Source organism: Gorilla gorilla, chromosome 22 (assembly GCF_029281585.2).
Source record: "Gorilla gorilla gorilla isolate KB3781 chromosome 22, NHGRI_mGorGor1-v2.1_pri, whole genome shotgun sequence".
In the NCBI taxonomy this organism is placed as follows: domain Eukaryota; kingdom Metazoa; phylum Chordata; class Mammalia; order Primates; family Hominidae; genus Gorilla; species Gorilla gorilla.
Window position 1 is genome coordinate 30,770,881 of NC_073246.2, and position 21,808 is coordinate 30,792,688.

A 21,808-nucleotide genomic window follows, 5' to 3' on the forward strand; every position below is an offset into this window, starting at 1 on the left:
TCCACCTTTAATCTGGGTGAGCACAGTCCAATCACCTGCCAGCACAGCTAAAATATAAGCAGGCAGAAAAATGTAAAAAGAGAGACTGGCCTAGCCTTCCAGCCTATATGTTTCTCCCATGCTGGATGCTTCCTGCCAGTGAACACCGGACTCTTAGTTCCTCAGTTTTGGAACTTGGACGGGCTCTCCTTGCTCCTCAGCCTGCAGACGGCTTATTGTGGGACCTTGTGATTGTGTGAGTTAATACTTAATAAACTTCCCTATATATATATATATATACACATATATATATATGTATACATATATACATGTATGTATGTATATATATATACATATATATATATGTATCTATTCCATTAGTTCTGTCCCTCTAGAGAATGCTAATACACCAAGGTTCCATTTTACTCTATTCTACCACAAGGCTTTGAGAAAATGTTAAGTGGTGTTAACTTACAGGAGATCACAGACACTGGTGAAAACCTAAACAAAGCTAGACATACTTTCTCTAGAAGGAAAAAGCCCTTACATATACACAGAGGGTGGCCAGGTTTCTGGAAGTCCATAAACTTCAGATTAAGAGACCACCAAGGAGAGACTGTCTGTCATTTCTCTGTTTTTCAGAGTAAGATTATCAGGACTGTTGAAACTGTTCTTATTCCTTGGCCTCACTGAACACTTGCTGTTCTGGTGCCAGAAACAGTCTTTTCTATAATTTATTTATTTTTTGAGACAGAGTCTTGCTCTGTCACCCAGGCTGGAGTGCAGTGGCACGATCTTGGCTCACTGCAACCTCCACCTCCCAGATTCAAGCAATTCTCCTGCCTCAGCCTCCCGACTAGCTGGGACTACAGGTGTGTACCACCATGCCTGGCTAATTTTTTGTATTTTTTTAGTAGAGGCGGGGTTTCACCATGTTGGCCAGGGTAGTCTAGAGCTTCTGACCTGAAGTGATCCACCCACCTTGGCCTCCCAAAGTCCTGGGGTTACAGGCATGAGCCACCGTGCCTGGCCCCCAGGAACAGTCTTAATGTTCCTTTTGAACAGAATCCTCCCCTTGGCTAGATGAAAGGATTATAAATTATGGCAACATAAGAGCTGCTATTCCCAAGCTAGAACTTTAACCACCCACCTCCTTTTGCATAAATCTAGAGATGAGAGAGAGAGCTATAAAACCAAAGGCCTTCTAAAGCAAAAGACACCTTTGGTAAATAGCTAAAAAGATTTCTACAGCTTCAAATATTAGACACTTTAAAAAGTGTATTAATTTGACCCCATGTGTCTTACATTAGCATTTAAGATGTATGTCCTAAAAGAGCATTGCACCAGCTTAATCTTTCCTGAAAACTGTTGTCCCATGAAGACTGTCCTTTGATGAGCTCATTCAATCACATGACTTCAAACCCTCCTCATATGATAATAGCTCCTATTTCAATAACTCTAGTTCATCTCCTCTCTCCCCTTCCCGGACCCATATGCATAAACATTTGGACAAGTCCACTTAAAAAGCTTCACTTCAATCCTAACTTGTCCCCATGTTGTCCTTATCATCTTCCCCCTATTCCATTCTACTCTCCCTCCACAAAGCTTCCTCCTTCTGGTTTTCCATTTCTGGGAATGGCACTATTATTCTCTCAGCTGCCCAAGTTAAAAACTCACAAGTCACCTCGACTCCTACCTCTCTCTCTGATAGACAGATAGACAGATAGATAGATAGATAGAGATAGATAGATAGATACGACAGAGATAGAGATAGATAGATAGATAGATAGATAGATAGATAGATAGATAGACAGACAGACAGACAGAATCTATAGATATAGGTATTCAATCAGTTACCAAGTGCTGTCCCTTCCTTACCCTATGCAAATATGTTCCCCCTTCCCATTCCCACAGCCTTAACCTCAGTTCAGGCCACTACCATCTCTTCATTTAACCACAGCAGTCTCAAGAGGGTCCTCCATCTCCTGATTAACCTGCCTCTGGTCCATTCCCCACAGCCAGAGTGATCTTTTAGTTTTTCTTTTGTTTTGTTTTTGTTTTTGTTTTCGTTTTCGAGATGGAATTTTGCTGTCTTGCCCAGGCTGGAGTGCAGTGGCACAATCTCCACTCACTGCAACCTCCGCCTCCTGGGTTCAAGTGATTCTCCTCCCTCAGCCTCCCAAGTAGCTGAGATTAGAGGTGCACACCAGAATGCCTGGCTAATTTTTGTATTTTTAGTAGAGATGTGGTTTCACCCTATTGGCCAGGCTGGGTCTCGGACTCCTGGCCTCAAGTGATCTGCTCACCTTGGCCTCCCAGCATGCTGGGATTACAGGCATGAGCCACCACGCCCAGCCCAGAACGATCTTTTGAAAGCACGTTTGATTTTGTTGATTCCTTGCTTCTAGAAGCACATCTTCAGAATAAAGACTACATCCTTTCCCATAATTTGTGAGCACTGAATGCTGTTTCCTGCTCTATCCTAGACTCCTCTTTGACTAGTCCTCCACCTGAACCCTGGACCTAGCCAGACTGAGCTACTTGCAACTCCCTGAATATGCTGGACTCTGACTCTGAAGCCGCTAGGCCTTTCCATGCACTCTTCCCTCTGCTGAATGCCCTCTCACCTCTTTTGCACTTGCCTGAATCCCATTCTCCTTTCTAGACTCAATTTAGCCATTATCAATTCTAGGATGTATAAACTTCACAGCCTCCAAAACTCTCTGTGCGTTCCTCTATCACCAAACTGTAGCCACATATCCCCACTGTTTCAGGCTTCCAAAATTCTAAAGTTGTCCTTTTCTTTTCTTTTTTGAAACAGGGTGTCACTCTGTCACCCGGGCTAGAGAGCAGTGACACAATCACAGTTCACTGTCCTTTTATTAGCCAATAAGAATAGTCCAAGTTTTGGCAGGCGCAGTGGCTCATGCCTGTACTTCCAGCACTTTGGGAGGCCAAGGCAGGGGTGGATCGCTTGAGTCCAGGAATTGGAGACCAGCCTGGGCAACATGGTATGGCAAAAGCCCGTCTCTACAGGAAAAAAAAAAAAAAAAAAACATACATACACAAAATTAGCCAGGCATAGTGGCCCATACCTGTAATCCCAGCTACTAGGGAAACTGAGGTGAGAGGATCACTTGAGCTTGGGAGGTCAAGTCTGCAGACAGCCAAGATCACAACACTGCACTCCAGCGTGGGCAATAGAGCGATCCTAGCTACTCGGGAGGCTGAGTCAGGAGAATTGCTTAAACCCAGGAGGCGGAGGCTGCAGTGAGCCAAGATCACGTCACTGCACTCCAGCCTTGGTAACAGAGTGAGACTCCGTCTCAAAAACATAAATAAATAAAGAGCACACATTCTTCTCTACAGTCTAATAAGCATTAGTTTCACATGGTGAAACTCCCCTCTCTACTCAAAATACAAGAATTAGCCAGTTGTGATGGTGCACATCTGTGGTCCCAGCTACTCCAGAGGCTTGTGTGATGGCACATGCCTATAATCCAGCTACTTGGGAGGCTGAGGCATGAGAATTGCTTGAAACCTGGAGGCAGAGGTTGCAGTGAGCCAAAATTGCGCTACTGCACTCCAGCCTGGGTGACAGAACAAGATGCTGTCTCAAAAAACAAAAAAAGGAAAGAAAGAAAATTGAGACGATTGAGTAGAAAATGTTTGCAAAATGTAAAGATTAGTAGCCAGAATATATGAATAATTAGTTCTTACAGATCAACAAGTAAAAAGACAACAGAAATCTGATACAAAATGCTTAAATGACAATAAAGCAAAAATACCTAATGGCTAATAAACATATGAAAATTTCAACCATATTATTCATTAGGAAAATACAAATCAATATTATATTAGACCTACTAGATTGGCAAAATCTAAGAAGTCTAACAGTCCCAAATATTGGTGAAGATACGGCGCTATAGAAACTCATATACACTACTGGCAAGTAAACTGGCGTCTTTCTGGAAAACAATTTGGCATTATCAGGTAAAATGAAACATAATTGTACCGTATGATTTAGAAATTCCACTTCTAGGTATTGACTAGAGTACCAACAGACATGTACAGAGATGTTTATAGCAACATTATTCATAATAGGGAAAACTGGAAACAACCTAAAATTCAATGACCAAAGTATGAATAAATGAATAGTGGAATATATTGGTGAAAATGAGTGAATAACTCATCAACATGGAGAAGTTGCACAAAAATATTAAGCAGAAAACTCAATTTGAGACATTTATAAAAATCTTTTTATAATCTATAAAAAAATCCCAATGTGCCATCACCAAGGGCAAGTAAAAAATTGTTGGCTCCAGTGAGGCAGAACTAAAGGAAGTTCTAACAAGGGAAAATTGCAGCACACTGCACTGTCGAGAAATGTAAAGGATCTGAGATTTTACTCCACTTGCAACCCAAATTAGTCTGCCACAGTTTCACTGTTGGCAGAAAAAAACAAGGCTTTTGGGTCAGAGACAAGGAACTTGATTACTCATAGTATTCATACAACAATTAGCATGAGCAACAGCATGTTTAATCAGTTTCCCCTTGCCTCAAGTCTTATGGGGGCAACATGGATGGGCCCAGATGGATCTGACCTCCTTGGCCTCCCACAGTGAAGGGATTACATCACGCCCAGCCTCAATTTTCTTTATAATGCCTTTTGACGAACAAAACCCTTTACTGCAACTGGATTTATCAGTCTTTAGGGTCTGTGATTCTTTTTTATTTTATAGATACACTTTCCCATTCCATTGTCATAAAAATATTCTCCTACATTTTTTCCAAATTTAAAATTCAACCTTTTTATTTACAACTTAATCCATTTTAGTGGACTTTTGTATATGGTGTGAGGTAAGAATCTAATTTCATTGTTTCCCTTTGTGTATAATCACTTATACAGTACTATTCCATTTGTTCTGCAGTTCCATTTCATCATATACACATTTCTATATATGTACATGTTTCTTTATGGACTTTCCATTCTGTTTCAGTTTATTTATCTTTGGGTCAATATAAAACTGTCTTAATTACTGTTGTTTAATAATAAGTATTTGGCATCTGAGTAGTTCAAGCTCTCCCATGCTCCTCCTATTATCTAGGAGTGTCTAGGCTGTTCTTGGTCATTTGTTCAGGTTTTATGAAAAACACTTTTGAGATTTTGACTGGAATTTTACTGTAAGTATAGGAACAATTGGTATCTTTATAACAGTGAGTCTTCCTAATCATAAACATAAAATAATTTTCCATTTACTTAGGTATCTAAAATATCTTTTAGGCTGTGCGTGGTGGCTCATCCCTGTAATCTCACCACTTTGGGAGGCCGAGGTGGAAGGATCGCTTGAGCTCAGGCGTTCAAGACCAGCCTGGGCAACATGGTGAGACCCCCGTCTCTACTAAAAATACAAAAAATTAGCTGGTTGTGGTGGTGCACACCTGTGGTCCCAGAAACTCAAGAGGCTGAGGTGAGAGGATTGCCTAAGCTTGTGGGGTGGAGGTTGCAGTGCAGTGAGCCAAGTTCACGCCACTGCACTAGAGCCTGGGTGACAGAGCAAGACCTTGTCTCAAAAAACAAAAAAGTATTTTAATCAAATTGCATGTTAGTCCTGTACACGTTATATTCATTCCATGATGCCTTATTTATCATTTTTAGTGGTATTATTAAAATACATTTTCCTGCTTTGGGGGACTAACGTATAGAAATACAAATGATTTCTGAATATTGTTATTACAGGCAACTACTTTCCTAAGCCCTCTTATTATAATAAGTCAGTGGTTTTTTAAATATTTTCTTGGTAAATAATATCATCTGTTAATGATGACAATTTTGTTCGTATTTTCCTATCCTTTTCCCTTTCATTTTTTTTTTTTTATTTATTTTGCTGGCTAGGACTTCCAGTGAAAATGTTGAATAGGAGTGGTAATAGGTGGCAATTTTCTCGTTTCTGATTTTTATAGGGAATGCTTCCAGTATTTCTACTTTCAGAATATTTGCCATAGTTTTTTGTATACAGACCATGTTGGGTTAAGAAAGTTCCTTCTCTTCCTAGTTTGCCAAGTGTATTGAATTTCAACAAACGTACATCCACATCTGTTGAGGTGATAATGTGTTATTTTTCTTCCCTTTAACCTATTAGAATGATAAATGGAATTTATAGATTTTTCTATTAAACCGTGGTTACATTCCTGGGATAAACTCAACTTGGTCATAGTGTATCATCTGTTTTACATATACTGCTAGATTTAGTTTGTTGAAGTTTTATTCTTTTTTTCCTCTATGTGAATGTGGTTGGCCTGTCACTTTCCTTTCTTATATAACCCTTATCTGGTTTTGTTATCAAGGTTTTTGTCTAACACAATTATTTAGGGGAAAGAATTATAAGAACCACTTCTTCTTCTTGGGCATACAGTTCAACTATATTGGAACCATCTGAATGAGCCCTGGCCACTGGAATTTGAAGTCACTTATGCTACTTCCAGGACTGGCTCGAAAATCTCTCATGCATAATCTTCCTCTTTTTTCCATATCCACGCTGACTTAGAGGTTACAGGCTGAATGTGATGGTGGCACAAAACAGAGGGATCCTCAGTCTCCGAATGACTAAATGGAATAGAACACTTTCTATGCTCTGGACAAAGCACATTAGATTATAAAATGCATAAGCAATAAATTTTTAGTGTGTCACTAATAAAGAACTTGGTACACCAGTTGAACCTCTGCACATGAGAATAACATAGACTGTAAGATCATGGCCCAGTTCACATGAATTTAAAATAATACAATGTATACCCAAGAAACTCTCTGGCCAACTTCAGAACTGGAACACTGCCAGTCCCTTTATGCTGTTTATCTGGGTGCCTGGTTCTCCTCCAGCCTTTCTCCCAGTCATCCTTACCTCCTCTCATCCAACCGGTTAGCACTAGCCTGAATTTTTTGTTTATCAGTATGTTGTTGCCTTTTTGTTTGTTTGCTTTGTTTTGGTTTTCTCTTATACTAAAAGACTTTTCAAATATATTTTAGAACAGTTTTAGCTTTACAGGAAAACTGACAAGGAAGTACAGAGAGTTTTGTTGTAGACACAGGTTAAAAAACAAAAAAAAGTATGGACTTTACACAAACCTCCTCTCCCTGACTGCACAAACACAAGCACAGTTACCCCCAATTATTTGCATCTTGCATTAGTGTGGTATATCTGTTACAACTGATGAACCAATATTGATACACTATTACTAACTAAAGTTCACAGTTTATACTAGGGTTCACCCTCTGTTCAGTAATTTTCAAAATGTCATTTCTTTTTTTTTTTTTTTTTGAGACGGAGTCTTGCTCTTGTTGCCCAGGCTGGAGTGCAATGGCATGATCTCAGCTCACTGCCATATCCGCCTCTCAAGCTCAAACAATGCTCCTGCCTCAACCTCCCGAGTAGATGGGATTACAGGTGCATACCACCACACTCGCTAATTTTTTTTATTTTTAGTAAAGATGGGGTTTCATCCTGTTGGCCAGGCTGGTCCCAAACTCCTGACCTCAGGTGATCTGCCTGCCTCAGCCTCCCAAAGTGGTGGGATTACATCGCACCCAGCCTAAAATGTCATTATTTCTTCCTTGACATATGAATTGTTTAGAAGCATGTTTTAAATTTTGTAAATGTATGGGGACTTTAAAATTTTATTTTTGTTATTAATTTATAACCTAAACACTTTATAGTCAGAGAAAATTAGCTATATCATATTGATCCTTTGAATTTTACAGGGACTTACTTTTGGTCTAATATGTAATTATGTTTGTAAACATCCCATGGGTGCTTGAGAAAGAATATGCATTCCCTGATTGTTAGTTTCAGAATTCTATATTAGTCTATGATATCAAATTCACTGCTATTGTTCAAATCTCCTCTTTGCCTTTTTGGTCTCCTTGATGTAGTACTAATTGAGACAGACAATTTGACATCCTCCTGTATGATCAATTTGCAAATTTATACTTGTATTTTTCTTTATTTTACATAGTATGAAGCAATTTTCCTGGACACAATTTTAGTAAAGTGTAAACCTTTATCATTCTTTAGTGTCTGTATTAGTCTGTTCTCGCATTGCTATAAAGAATTACCTGAGACTGGGTAAAGAAAAGAAGATTAATTGCCTCACGGTTCCACAGGCTGTACAGGAAGCATGGCTGGGGAGGCCTCAGGAAGCTTAAAATCAGGGCACAAGGCGAAGAGGAAGGAGGCACATCCACATGGTTGGAGCAGGAGGAAGAGAGCGAAGAGGGAGTGCTACACACTTTTAAACAACCAGATCTCGCTAAGAACTCACTATCACGACAACAGCAAGGAGCAAGTCGGCCCCCATTATCCAATCACCTCTCACCATGCCCTTCCTCCAATACTAGGGGATTAAAATTCAACATGAGATTTGAGTGGGGACACAAATCCAAACCATATCAGTATCCATGTCTATGCCTAATCAGCTTTTAATTTTGTACTCAGCGTATTAATTTCTGAGAGCTACTGTAACAGTGCCACCAACTGGGTAACTGTTAGTTGTAAAACAAACACATCCTCTCACAGTTCTTGAGGCTAGGTGTCTGAAATAAAGGTGTGGGCTGGACCATGCTCCCTCTGAAGCCTTGAAGGAAGAATCCTTGCCTGCCTCTTCCAGCCTCTGGCAGTTGCTAGCAACCCCTGGCATTCCTTTACTCATTGACTCATCACTCCAACCTCTGCCTCTGTCTTCATATGGCCCTATGTCTCTGTTTCTGTGTTCAGATTTTCCTGTTCTTACAAGGACACAAGCGATATTGGATTTAGGGCCCACCCTAATCAAGTACAACCTTGTCTTAACTTGATTACATCTGCAAAGTCCCTAATTCCAAATAGGAGCATATTCACAGGTTTCAGCTGGACACGAATTTTGTTGGGGGGACACTACTCAATCCAGTACAATCAGCTATTAATGTAGCTGATGCAGGATTTTTTGCTCCTTAGTTCAGTTAAATTTGGGTTATCACATGACCAGAAAAAATTACGCACGCGTACACACTGAAAGGTGAGGAGGGCAGAATTTATTAGGCAAAAGGAAAGCTCTCCACAAAAAGAGGGGTCCTTCATGCAGGTTTTACACCTCACAAATTGAACGCCAGGCCACCACACACGAGCTGAAGAGGCACAGCTTCTCCCCTGCATAAGGCACAAACTCCTCGTGGCTCCACCCCATGTGTGGGAGCTTAGTCTGAGCCACATTGATTTATTTCCCTTACTGCACATGTGTTGAGAAATGGAATCTTTCACAGTGGGCATGTTCAGGCAAGCCACGTGTGCACAATGACCTGGGCAAGTCAGAGGCTCTCCAGGAACCCTTCCCTATTTGCCTAGGCTTGTGCCTGTCACCCTTCTCTTTCATAGCTATCTGTTTTATAGATTGGTCTAATATATCTTTTACCAGCATTACAAGAAAGTGGCTTACATGATTATGGAGGCTAAGAGGTCCCATGATCTGTCATCTATAAGCTGGAGACCCAGGAAGTCCTGTGGTATAATTCAGTCTGAATCCAAAGGCTTGAGAACCAGGGGAGCCAGTGATGTAAATCCATCTGAGGACAGAAGATGAGATGTCACAGCTCAAACAATGAGGCAGGAAAATAAAGGGGGATGAATTCTTCCTTCCTCTGCCTTTTATTTTATTTATGCCCTCAACAAACCGGATGATGTCCGGTTTGGCTATCTCCTTTACTGAGTCCCCCAGTTCAAATGGAAATCTCGTCTGTAAACACACTCAAGACACTTCAGAATAATGTTTAAACAGATATCTGGCACCCTGTGGCCTATTCAAGTTGACATATAAAATTAACCATCACAAGTCTACCCTTGTCAACTTGGCACCCATACACATCTCCTTAAACCATACTTAACTGCCACATAAAGACAACAACAAGGTCATAATTCCATCTAACACGATTAACAATCCAGCATTCCACCAGAAACACTCTAACCCGTTTCCCAGAAGAGGAGGTAAAGTCTTCATATGATGTTTACTCTCTCCTTGATATCCCATAACTTAAATACTATGATGTAAAATTAATCAAGGTTGAACACTGGAGCCAGTTAAAAAAATTAACAATATTTAAACACTATGCTATCAAATCAATGCATCTTATGTTACAGAATAAGGAAATGAGAAGAAAGAAAACAAAGCTACACACACACAAAATGTAGTTATAGCAAAATATGGAGGACATACTTATGACAATCACAGTCTGTGTTTCTGTAACTGGTCATATGATCAAAGCTAGTATTTATTCCACCATTTATTCTGTATTCCCTTTGCCTTCAGCAAGCACCTCATCTGGTCATGGTACTTACCTGGTGGTGACCCAAACCTTCATTCCTGAAAGGTCTGGATCATTAGTGGTCCTGTCTGAATTAGGCTATAGTTTTCCATTGACCTTAATCACAGGGCATGATAACACTAAGAGATGCCCTAAGGAATCTTGTGTATTCCCAACATACTTTACCTTACCACCATTCAGGGGTAGTCCAGTTTCTACTTGGTAGTCAGGAACAATCACCCAGCCAGCACTGTAACTCATTTGTCTATTGAGTTAGAGGCATGAGAAGCCCCAAATGGCTGAGGAGCAGTCTTAAACTTCCAGTTCAATTAAATCACGATTGCGTCTCTCAGTGGAAAATATTCCACCCTATGTAAGACCTCTAGGCCAGCAGTGCATAAGTCATGGGAACAGGAAGCAAAAATTTTGCTAGTGGGTCACTAGGGCTAATAGCGAATGGTGTCCCTCCTATTCTGACCCCTTGATTCCTGGACCTGTGAATCCCAGTCATAAGAGAAATGCACCACATACTGGATGTTGATTCAGAGCATAGAGAGCCTTCTAGAGAACCTTGTCCCGGCCCTACAAGGCACTGATATATAGCTGGTGTTATTACTGTCTTCAAAATGCCATTCCACTGCTCTATGTAGCCAGTTGATTCAAGATAGTAGGGAACATGGTAAGAAAATTCCATGATCATGGGCCCACTGCCACACTTTTGCTGTGAACTGAGTTTCTTGTAATGCTGTGTGGAATACCATGGTCATAGATGAGACATTCTGTAAGTCCATGGATGGTAGTTTTAGCAGACACACTGCGCAAAGGGAAAGCGAATCTGTATCCAGAGTAAGATCTATTTCAGTAAGGACAAAACACTATCCCTTCAATGATAGAGGTGGATCAATGTAATGAACCTGCCACTAGGCAACTGACTGATGACCCTGGGGAATGGTGTCATATCAGGGGCTCAGTGTTGGTCTCTGTTGCTGGCAGACTGGGCACTCAGAGATAGCCTTGGCCAGGTCAGCCTTGGTGAGTAGAAGTCCACGTTGCTGAGCCCATGCATAACCTCTATTCTTCTCACCATGGCTACTTTGCTCATGCAACAATTGGGTGATGACAGGTGTGGCTGGAGAAAGAGGCCTACTAGTATCCACAGAACAGGTTATCTTGTCCACTTTATTAAAATCCTTTTTTGCTAACCCTTTGGTGAGCATTCACATGGGGCACAAATATCTTCACCCTTTTTGCCCATTCAGTGTCTATCCACATACTTCATCTCCAAATTTCTTTGTCACCAATTTTCCAGTTATATTGAACTCCCTGACCATCCAGCCAAACCACTGGCCACGGCCTATGAATTGGCATATAATTGAATATCTGGCTATTTTTCCTTCTAAGCAAAGTCAACCGGGGGACTGCTCAAAGTTGTGTCCACTGGGAGGATTTCCCTTCATCACTGTCCTTCAAGGTAGCCCAGAGGTGAGCTGTAGTACTGCAGCTATCCACTTTAGGGTGGTACCTGCATATCATACAGAACCCTCTGTAAACCAGGCCTAAGACCTCTCTTTCTCTGTCAGCTGATCATAGGGAAGTCCCCATGAAGCCACAGATGCAGGCTGGAAGAGAAAAGGCAGGTAGCAGAAGTGGGGACTATGGAAATTTGGCCTACTTCTTCATGTAACTTCCTTGTGCCTTCAGGGCCTCTCAGGCCCAATCATGTGTATACCATTTCCATCTGATGACAGAGTGTTGCTGTGCATATCCAACTTTGTGCGTTGGTGGCTCAGATAACAACCAGTTCACGATGGGAAGCTCAGGTTGCATGGTAACTTGGTGACTCATTAAGTATCAGTCTCTACTAAGGCCCAGTAGCAGGCCAAGAGCTGTTTCTCAAAAAGAGACTAGTTATTTGTTGGTAATGGCACGGCTTTGCTCTAAAATCCTAAACCAAGATTCACCTATAGGGACCTGCCAGAAGCTTCAAACAGCATCCCTATCTGCCACTGCCACTGAAACACCACTGGATCTGCTGGATCATATGACCCAAGTGGCAGAGAAGCTTGCACAGCAGCCTGGACCTGTTGCAGAGACTTTTCTTGCTCTGGGCCCTACTCAAAACTAGCAGCTTTTTGAGTCAATTGGTAAACAGGCTGGAGTAACATAATGAAAGTGGAAAATGTTGCCTCCAAAACCCAAAGAGGCCCACTAAGTATTATGCCTCTTTCTTGGTTTTAAGAGCAGCAAGATGCAAGTACTTATTCTTCACCGTAGAAGAAATATCCCAACATGCCCCATGTCACTGGATCCCTACCAATTTCACTAAGGTAGAAGGCCCTTGAATTGTAGTCATATTTATTTCCTACCCTCTGATGCAAATGTCTTTCCACTAAGTCTAGTGTAGTTCCTACTTCTTGCTCACTAGGTCAAATCAGCATAATGTCATCGATATAACCAATCGGTGTAATATTTTGTGGAAGGGAAAGGTAATCAAGATCCCCATGAACTGAATTATGACATAGAGTTGGAGAGCTGATACACACCGGAGATACGACAATGAAGCTGTGTTGCTGGCCCTGCCATCTGAAAGCAAACTGCCTTTATGGACTGGTATGAAAAAAAAGACATTTGCCAGATCAACTCCATTGCCTTACCACATAATGCTGAAATAAATATTTCATACATAACTTTTATATTTAAAATGCAAACTATAAATACAATATACATATTTACTTGTACTTGTGCAAATAATTCTATAGGCCTGACTGAAAGGGAATGTTCCACCTTTCTACCTTTTTTTAATGACAAATTTCTGATAAAATTCCTTGTTACCTAATGAATGACTTCAGTTTCAAAATATGCTAAATGCATTCAGTTTCCAGTAGTTCTGGGCACACCCTGTATGCTAAGACTTGGTGAACTTGAGGACTGAAAGAGTTTCTTGGCCTGCTTGTCTGGAAAGTGCAGTGGTTCCTTGCAAACCTTTTGTCTTCATTATTTTCAAGATTTCTTCTAAAATAAAAATCAAAAGGTAAAATCCATTAAGCCATTTGGTAGTGTGCATGATCAATAAGCAATTTAATAAGTTAAACACAGATGATTTATAAATTGTATTCATCTGACAAAACAATGTATATCAAATAAATGTCTACTAAAGTGAACTTGGTCTTCAGCTAAATGGGAGCACTTGGTATTTTCAAAGTGTTGCTGGTGAGTCTAATCAGAATAAATGGCTTGCTTTGCAGTCACAGCCTACTTTTGACTCAGCAGAAACATTAATTGTCATTGTTATTATAGCAAGTGATCAGTTTTTTAGTTGATTGGCTCCAATCTCTGCCCTATGTCTTTCTCTTTGGATGACAAAAGCCAATGAAGGTGTGGACAAACTGAATAGTGACATTGCACAGTGAGAGTGAAAGAAGTAGCTTATTTCTTTCAGGCATATTGAAAAAAGAAAACCTTCCTTATAAATAAATAAAACTAAGAAGACTGAACTAAGACAATGGAGGGAGGGAGGGAGGAAGGAAGGAAGGAAGGAAGGAAGGAAGGAAGGAGGGAGGGAGGGAGGGAGGGAAGAAGGGAGGGAGGGAAGGGAAGGGAGGGAAAGGAAAGGACGCATGGATGGACAGAAGGAAGAAAAAGAAGAGAAGAGAGAGAGAGAAAGAAAGAAAAAGAAAGAAAGAAAGAAAGAGAGGGAGGGAGGGAGGAAAGGAGGGAGGGAAGGGAGAGAAAGGAAGGAAAGGAAGGAAAGGAAGGGAAGGAAGGAAAGTAAGGGAAGGGAAGGGAAGGGAAGGGAAGGAAGGAAGGAAGGAAGGAAGGAAGGAAGGAAGAAAGAAAGAAAGAAAGAGAAAGAGAGAAAGAAAGAGAAAGAAAGAAGGAAGGAAGGAAAGAAAAAAGAAAGAGAAGGGAAGGGAAGAAAGAAGGAAGGAAGGGAAGAAAAAAAGAAAAGAAGAAAGGAAGGAAAGAAAGAAGGAAGGACAGATGGACATAAGGAAGGAAAAAAAAGAAGAGAAAGAGAAAGAAAAAGAGACAAAGAAAGATGGACAGAAGGAAGGAAAAAAAGAAAAGAGAAGAGAAGAGAGATAAAGAAAAAGGAAAGGAAAGAAGAAAGGAAGAAAGAAAGATGGAGAGAAGGAAGAAAAAAAAGAAGAGAAAAGAGAGAGAAATAGGAAGGAAGGAAGGGAGAAAGACAAGAGAAAACTAGCAATCATGTGATTTGAAGGGCTGAGGATTTTTAGTATAAGCTGAAAATCAAACTTGAAGTGTACAGAAAAATAGAGGAAAGATTATGGTCAATTTAGTTATAAAGCAATCTGAAAACAAAGATATAAAAATCTATACAATTAAATAGCTTTCATGATAAAACTCCTAATGAACTAAAGAGTACAGCACAATTGTCAAGGGCATGAAGACTAGAGGGTAGAGAGAAAATTCATAATACTGAGAGTGAGATGTTAGAAGAAAACATTAGAGATTTTTATACTTGAATATTAGGTTATAAACGGGGAAAAGAGAAGATAATACTTTTTAAAATCAGAAAAATTTACCTCTGAAAACCTCTTTTGTCTTTCAACATAAATTTATGCCTGTATTAGCTACTGTCAGTGATTAACTGTTTTAAGTGATTCATTAACATGCCAGGTTATCTTATGAATTAAAGCATTTTACATTATTAACTTTTGATTTCAGCAACATAAATGCTTAAACAATAAATTGGTCTGTATTACCTGGGTTGTTTTCTTTAATGGTAACTAAATAGAATAATCCTCTTGGTGAAAGGAGATCTGGAACCAGGGGAAAAAACCTGTCCATGACTTCCCGACCATTTCTGCCACCAGCCCAAGCTGCCTCTATTCCGTGACTTCCTACCTGTGAACAATTAGAAAGAATGTTTTCTTTTAACTCAGGTTTGATTTAGATCACAAACTGAATCTTTTTGACAAGTAATATCACCAAAAAAGTATATATTTTGCATTTTACTGCTGACGAAGGAGCAGTCAAGTTGAATCTAAGTTTCATCATTTTCTAGTGTGTAACCTTGGATAAATTAGTAATCCTGTTTGTGAATTACTTTCCTCTTTTATCTGTAAAATTAGAAAAAGAATAGTTCCATATATACAATTAGAAAAATAATAAGTGGATAAAAAATGTTTTTATTAATAAAAAAATATTTTTATCCACTGTTAGGAATAAATAAGGAAGTATATTTAAAGTTTTGAGAACATTGCCCTGCATATATCAAGGGCTTAATAAGTTATTACTATTAATACAATGCTTAACATTGAGAGACATAAGTAGCTTTTGTACTTAACACAGAAAGAAGCTAGAAGGAACAGCTTGTTTTATAAGAGACCTACTGTACAGAAACAAAGTTTCAAAATGTCCCAATGCATCTGGCCCTCTTGTAGTTCAAAGTGTGAAACACATAGATCTTTTCTAACGAACGCATTTATTTATTATATTTATATAAAGGCATACTGAAGCATGTTTCCTCTAACAATCTAATTATATTTTAGAAATAATATCCATAAGAGTTTATATAATATTAAAAAATCTTTAGATCCTTATCATTGTATATTTTTTGTTGTTGTTGTTGTTTTTTTTGAGACAGGGTCTTGCTCTGTCACCTAGACTTGAGTACAGTGGTGTAATCATGGCTCACTGCAGCTTCCACCTTGTGGGCTCAGGTGATCCTCCCACTTCAGCTTCCCAAGTATCTAGGACTACAGGCGCAAGCCACCATGCCTGGCTAATTTTTTTTTGAGACAGAGTCTCATACTATCGTCCAGGCTGGAGTGCAGTGGCTTGATCTCAGCTCACTGCAAGTTCCGCCTCCCGGGTTAACGCCATTCTCCTGCCTCAGTCTCCAAATAGCTGGGATTACAGGTGTGTGCCACCAGGCCCGGCTAATTTTTGTATTTGCAGTAGAGATGGGGTTTCACCATGTTGGCCAGGCTCGTCTTGAACCCTTGACCTCAGGTAATCTTCCGCCTCGGCCTCCCAAAGTACAGGATTACAGGCGTGGGCCATTGCACCCAGCCGGTTAAAACCTTTTGTTTTGCAAATTTTTTATTCATGATAAAGGATATATGTAATATATATGTACATTTATATTTGAATATATGAATATAAATACCATGGCCTGATATGAATGTGATTTTTAAGGACAGATATGTGTCACAGTTTGTATTTCCATCATTTAAGGTTCCTTTCCTAGGTCTTTTAATAGGACTCAATTACTGACAATTAGGAGTAAAATCAGAGTAGTCTGTGATAGCAGCAGCTGACTGATGTCATAGGATGACATTCATTTGATTTTACAAACAAAATAATTGAAAATATTAATAATTAAATTTTGTTGTATGTTTTACCTCTTGAGGTGGAGTCACTACATAGGGGGGATTAAACACCAGAAGATCAACTTTTTCCGTCAATCTTGGTAGCAAGCCTTTGACCTAAATGTATTCAACAACAGTAAGAATTTTACATTAAACTCTGAATTAAATAACTGACAAATCAATCTTTAAAAATAATCTCCCATGTTTTTGGGAAAATAATGTGCTACGGGCTACATTTGTAGAGAGAAATGAAGTATTTTTATGTTTTCATTCAGAAAAATAATACATGCAATTAAATAAAAATAAGGAAATTAAACTATCAGAATGAATATTAAAAAGCCTATACTCCTCAACAGCACATATATCTATATTCTGGGTTCACTTTTAGAAAATGAAATAAGAAAGCAAACTCTAATTCTGTATAATCTGTATAGACTTGGATATAAGTTTACAACTATATTTGCTAACATTTTCACAATTTTTCCGATATCTGTACAGATACCTACCATTATTTACTGGAGACTGTTCTATAGTCTCTTCTATCTCTGGTGTTTCACCATTCTATCAAAAACACTTACTTAATACTAATTATGGAAACATTAAAGAAATTTTTAGGCCAGGCATACTGGCTCATGCCTGTAATGCCAGCACTTTAGGAGGCTGAGGCGGGCAGATCATCTGAGCTCAGGAGTTCGAGACCAGCCTCGCTAACCCATGGCCAACATGATGAAACCCAGTCTCTACTAAAAATACAAAAACTAGTCGGGCACAGTGGTGGGTGCCTGTAATCCCAGCTACTGGGGAGGCTGAGGCAGGATAATTGCTTGAACCCAGAAGGCGGAGTCTGCAGTGAGCCAAGATTGCGCCACTACACTCCAGCCTGGACGACAGAGTGAGACTCTGTCTCAAAAAAAAAAAGAAAGAAAGAAAGAAATTTTTTAAATAAAAAAAAAATCACCACGTTGATCTCATGTAAATCACTGGAGTACCTTTCTTGATACTCTAGCTTTTATTAGCAGTAACAACTTCTAATAATATGAAAATAATTTCTTATCTCTTTGGCTTAATTCCTTCTAAGCTACAAAATCACTTATAAAAAAAAAAAAAAAAAAAACCAGAAAGCTACCTACCCTCGTCATTGTAAGAAAAGTGCAGGTTAAGGAGCACAGAAGTATTTTGTATTTCATATGTCTACCTGGTGCATGCTATTATTATTTTTGCCTATAAAAAGGTATTTGACATATATAAATTAAAAACCTACAAATTTAAAGCTGCCACTTGAAAATGTGTGCTGTTAACTTCTTAAAACAATGGTTGTGCAGTTGTCATTTGTTGTTTTTACCTACTGAGGACCCACTGCCCCTTTCTTCTGATTTAATTTCCTTGACTTTTGTTAGGGAAGCTCTACCTCCCATCATTCTCGATCTAAGTGGCCTGAATAGGGTTTATCCAAATCCAGCTCCTGGGATGGAACTATGAGCCAGTTTGAAGCCAATCATCTCCATATTCAAATATCCTTTGGCCACAGCAAAAGGTTGAGAGATAGGCACACAACCCAAGTAGATCCAGATAATACTCATTCTGACGCCTCTTCAAAAGTAACTGAATAGAAAGGGCCTCTTTCCTTGGGAAGGTGTTGAGAAATAAGATACAGATATGCAAACATCTTGTTACCATGAAGGGAAAGACTGCCTAGGAATAGAGCCACCAGAGAGAAGTTCAGAGATAAGAAAAAGATGTCTATAGCATTCTTAGAGTTCCTGCAAGTAGCTGTGCTGAAGCCATCAATTTTTTTTTTTTTTTTTTTTTTTTTTTGAGACAGGGCCTTGTTCTGTTCCACAGGCTGGAGTGCAGTGGCATGATCACGGCTCAAGGCAGCCTCAACCTCCCAGGGTCAAGTGATCCTCCCACCTCAGCCTCCCAAGTAGCTGGCACGACAGGTGCGCACAACCATGTCCAGCTATTTTTTTAATTTTTATTTTTTGTAGAGACGAGTTCTCACTATATTGTACAAGCTGGTCTTGAACTCCTGGGCTCAAGCAATCATCGCACCTCAGCATCCCAGAGTACTGGGATTATAGGCATGAGCCTTTACACCCAGACTAACTTTTTAAATTTAAGCCAGTTTGAACTGGGTTCACTATCACTTCTGACTGAAAGAGGCCTGAATTGTGGAAAAGGTGGATTACATCAACAAAGAATTTACTTTGTATATGGTATACTGCTTAGTGGGTCAAAAGTTAATTACTTATCAAAGTTTCTTTGACCTAAAGCATCTTAACTTTATTTGAAAAGAAAATTATTACTGGACAAAGATTATCTTACCAAATCTGTAATAACTGGTTGAATGTGAACTTTGTTACAGCGTGCTGTCTCTAGGGTACAAGCTGCTGCCTCAGGGTTGATATCGGTACACCTATAAACAGAAATGGAAGGAAACTATATCCTATGTCCATAAGGCAAATCTGTTACTGAGTAATTTCAAGGTATGTTCCATTAATTCTACACAGAACAGATTTAGAAAAAAAAAAATTAGAATGTATTGAATAATGGCAAAGAAAAAGAGAACAAGGATTTGTTCTATTGATGAAAAAGACTGTTACATTGATACAATGTCCAAGAGTAGAAGAATACACATACATGCACAGACATCTGAAGGAATTTATGAAATTATACATCCAATGAAGGAGTACTATGCAGCCACCAAAAATGAAATTTAAGAGGAATTTTTGATAGGAAAATGTTTATGAGACAAAATTAAATTAAAAACACAGGAAATGAAAAAAAAAACAGAAGGAAACACAGTTGGACCATGTATGGTAAAATTTATAGGTGATTTTAATTTTCTTCTTTATACTTTTCTACATTCCCAATCTTCTATAAATTTAACCAACTTTAAATGTCTTATGATATCAAATTATTTAGCTAAGAAATCAAATTTAGAGATGATCTAAAATTATGCTGCTTCTACAATTACGTAGTATGATGGAGCAGTTTGAACATGAATAATTTTTAGGGAAGCATAGTTTATAATCTGAGTTTTTGCTATGCTTAAATACTATAAGATACATACTGTCTATTTAAAAATTATTTCATTAGAGTTATCATAGTTAACCTGTCAGTGGAAGATCTAGATGAATATGATATACTTACATGTACAAAGCCTGAGGGCCTATCATAGAGGCTAGGAATGCAGATACTACACCAGACCCTGACCCTACTTCCAGGCATATTTCCACTCTAAAAAATAAATAAATAAATATTAGTATAGTAGAATCAAAATACTCTTCACAGAAAACTCTCATGCTAGTGTTATTTCTAGCATATATATTTCTCTAGCATCATCACTCACCTGCAAATACATGAAAATAGAAATTTATAATTTCTGACAACTACTTTGTACTTAATATTGCATAACTCAAAATTACTAATATTTTGGGTACGTAATATAAGTCCATAAAAGTTATCTATTACCAAACATGGCTTTCAGTTAATTTCAACAAACCATTACATTAAAAAGTATGGAAAAATGTTAATCTAGGGTTGGAAATATTAATGTGAAAGATATCATTCCTTCGCACAAGGAGCTCCTAGCTTAGTATTTCCTAAAATAAAGTTTGTATTATTACAAATTTTTGAAAAAAGTTTCTCTATCATTTTTAATACCTAACATTCATAGAGCCATCAGTATATCCTAGAGAATTAAAAGGTCCCCCAATAATAGAGCAGGACAAAAATTCTTTTTCTAGACAGCTATATGCTAATTGGGAAAATAGTACCTGATCTTTGAATGTTAACCATCTTAGAATGCTGTTAACTATAAAATCTTCATTCTACTGTACTTTATCTTTCCATTAAATTTATTTTCTTGCCTATAATCTTGGAAGTTGCTTCTTTTTTAGAGACAGGCTCTTGCTCTGTCACCTAGGCTAGAGTGCAGTGGTGCCACCATAGCTCACTGCAGCCTTTAACTCCTGGGCTTGCTCAAGTGATCCTCCTGCCTCAGCCTCCCAAGTAGTTAGGACTATAGGCACGAACCACAGTGCCAGCCCTCTATAATGTTGTACATGCATCAAAAGCATAAATCATCCCCATTACAAAGATCAGCTTGATGGCATTTAGGGAAATTTTTAGCACTGAACTCCCAAAACAACTACCCAGTGACAAGCTCCAGAGGTTTTAAACTTTTGGAACCAGTCTACACATCTGACAAGTCTTTATTAGGTGGTAGTAAGGTCTGAGAATCTCACCAGGTGGCTTCTCTTTGAAAATAACTATCATGGTCTCATAAATAATTAGAATTCCAAACTAGAAATAACCCAAGACTTTATAACAAAATCAGCTCCTTTTACAGCATACTTTGCAGTGCAATTTGTGCTTGTAAATCTTTCTGGGCTATCTTGAGAAGAAAAGACAAGTTACAAAACAGTACTGTTCCACTGTATATTCCAGTAAATCCAAAAGTTCTATCATCTACAATGAAAGACTAGTTTAATAAGAGCTGGGACATTTTATACTGGAGAAATATGACCAAGTTTAAGAGGGATGAATAAATACAATATAGATCTTTGAAACCTGAAAGCTGTTTGTTCCATCCTGAGAAAACCCATTTCATCGTATCTTCAAACAAATCTAACAACCCAAATTCCTTACATTTAAAAATCACGTCAGTATTCATTCTTTCTGCTATTAATTTAAAATTGATGGCGATCACTTCAATAAATCCATTTAAATAAAGTGCTAGGGTAGACTATTGTCTGCTAGCTGCATGTAACTTTTTTTTGGTAACAATTAAATGAAAAATTCAGTTCCTCAATAGCACTAGCCACATTTCAAGCGCTCTGTAGCCACATGTGAGGACTGGCTGGTGCTAGAGTATGCTATTCAGTGGGTTTAAAAATATTTCCTCACTCCAGTAACACAACTTTCTTTCATGTTTGTTAAGGGTGCTTTCTATGTGCTGAGTAAATCAAATAATACCATGCAATTTTAATATGTAATACTTTAAAAATATTAATAAGCAATGTTTCCGGAATATTTTGTCTCCAAACGTGTTATACTATCGCTTCTCTCAGGGACATGTGTTCTTCAGATTAACAGGCGACAGGAAAAGATACGCCTTTGCATGGTAAGCAGTCAGGGAGCTCATGAGACAGAGCAG

At 38.7% G+C, this 21,808-nt stretch overlaps 1 protein-coding gene across 5 annotated transcripts in view; it reads right to left on the reverse strand.

The window, feature by feature from the left end:
- Positions 1–21,808, reverse strand: part of HEMK2 (HemK methyltransferase 2, ETF1 glutamine and histone H4 lysine) — a 307,782-nt gene that overhangs the window by 285,588 nt on the left and 386 nt on the right. For 2 of the 5 annotated variants that reach the window (XR_008674874.2, XR_010132451.1), the window contains exons 2-6: positions 19,801–19,887; positions 18,973–19,063; positions 15,037–15,178; positions 13,142–13,321; positions 9,448–9,574 (exon numbers count right to left, since the gene is read on the reverse strand). Coding sequence is in view for 2 of the 5 variants with exons in the window: in XM_019017801.4 (XP_018873346.1) it covers positions 13,215–13,321; positions 15,037–15,178; positions 16,681–16,764; positions 18,973–19,063; positions 19,801–19,887 (511 nt within the window). In the remaining 3 variants the exon portion in view is untranslated. Of the gene's footprint in view, positions 1–9,447; positions 9,575–11,474; positions 13,322–15,036; positions 15,179–16,680; positions 16,765–18,972; positions 19,064–19,800; positions 19,888–21,808 lie in introns of those variants that run through there. The other 3 variants (XR_008674873.2, XM_019017801.4, XM_019017802.3) reach the window with 3 other exon arrangements.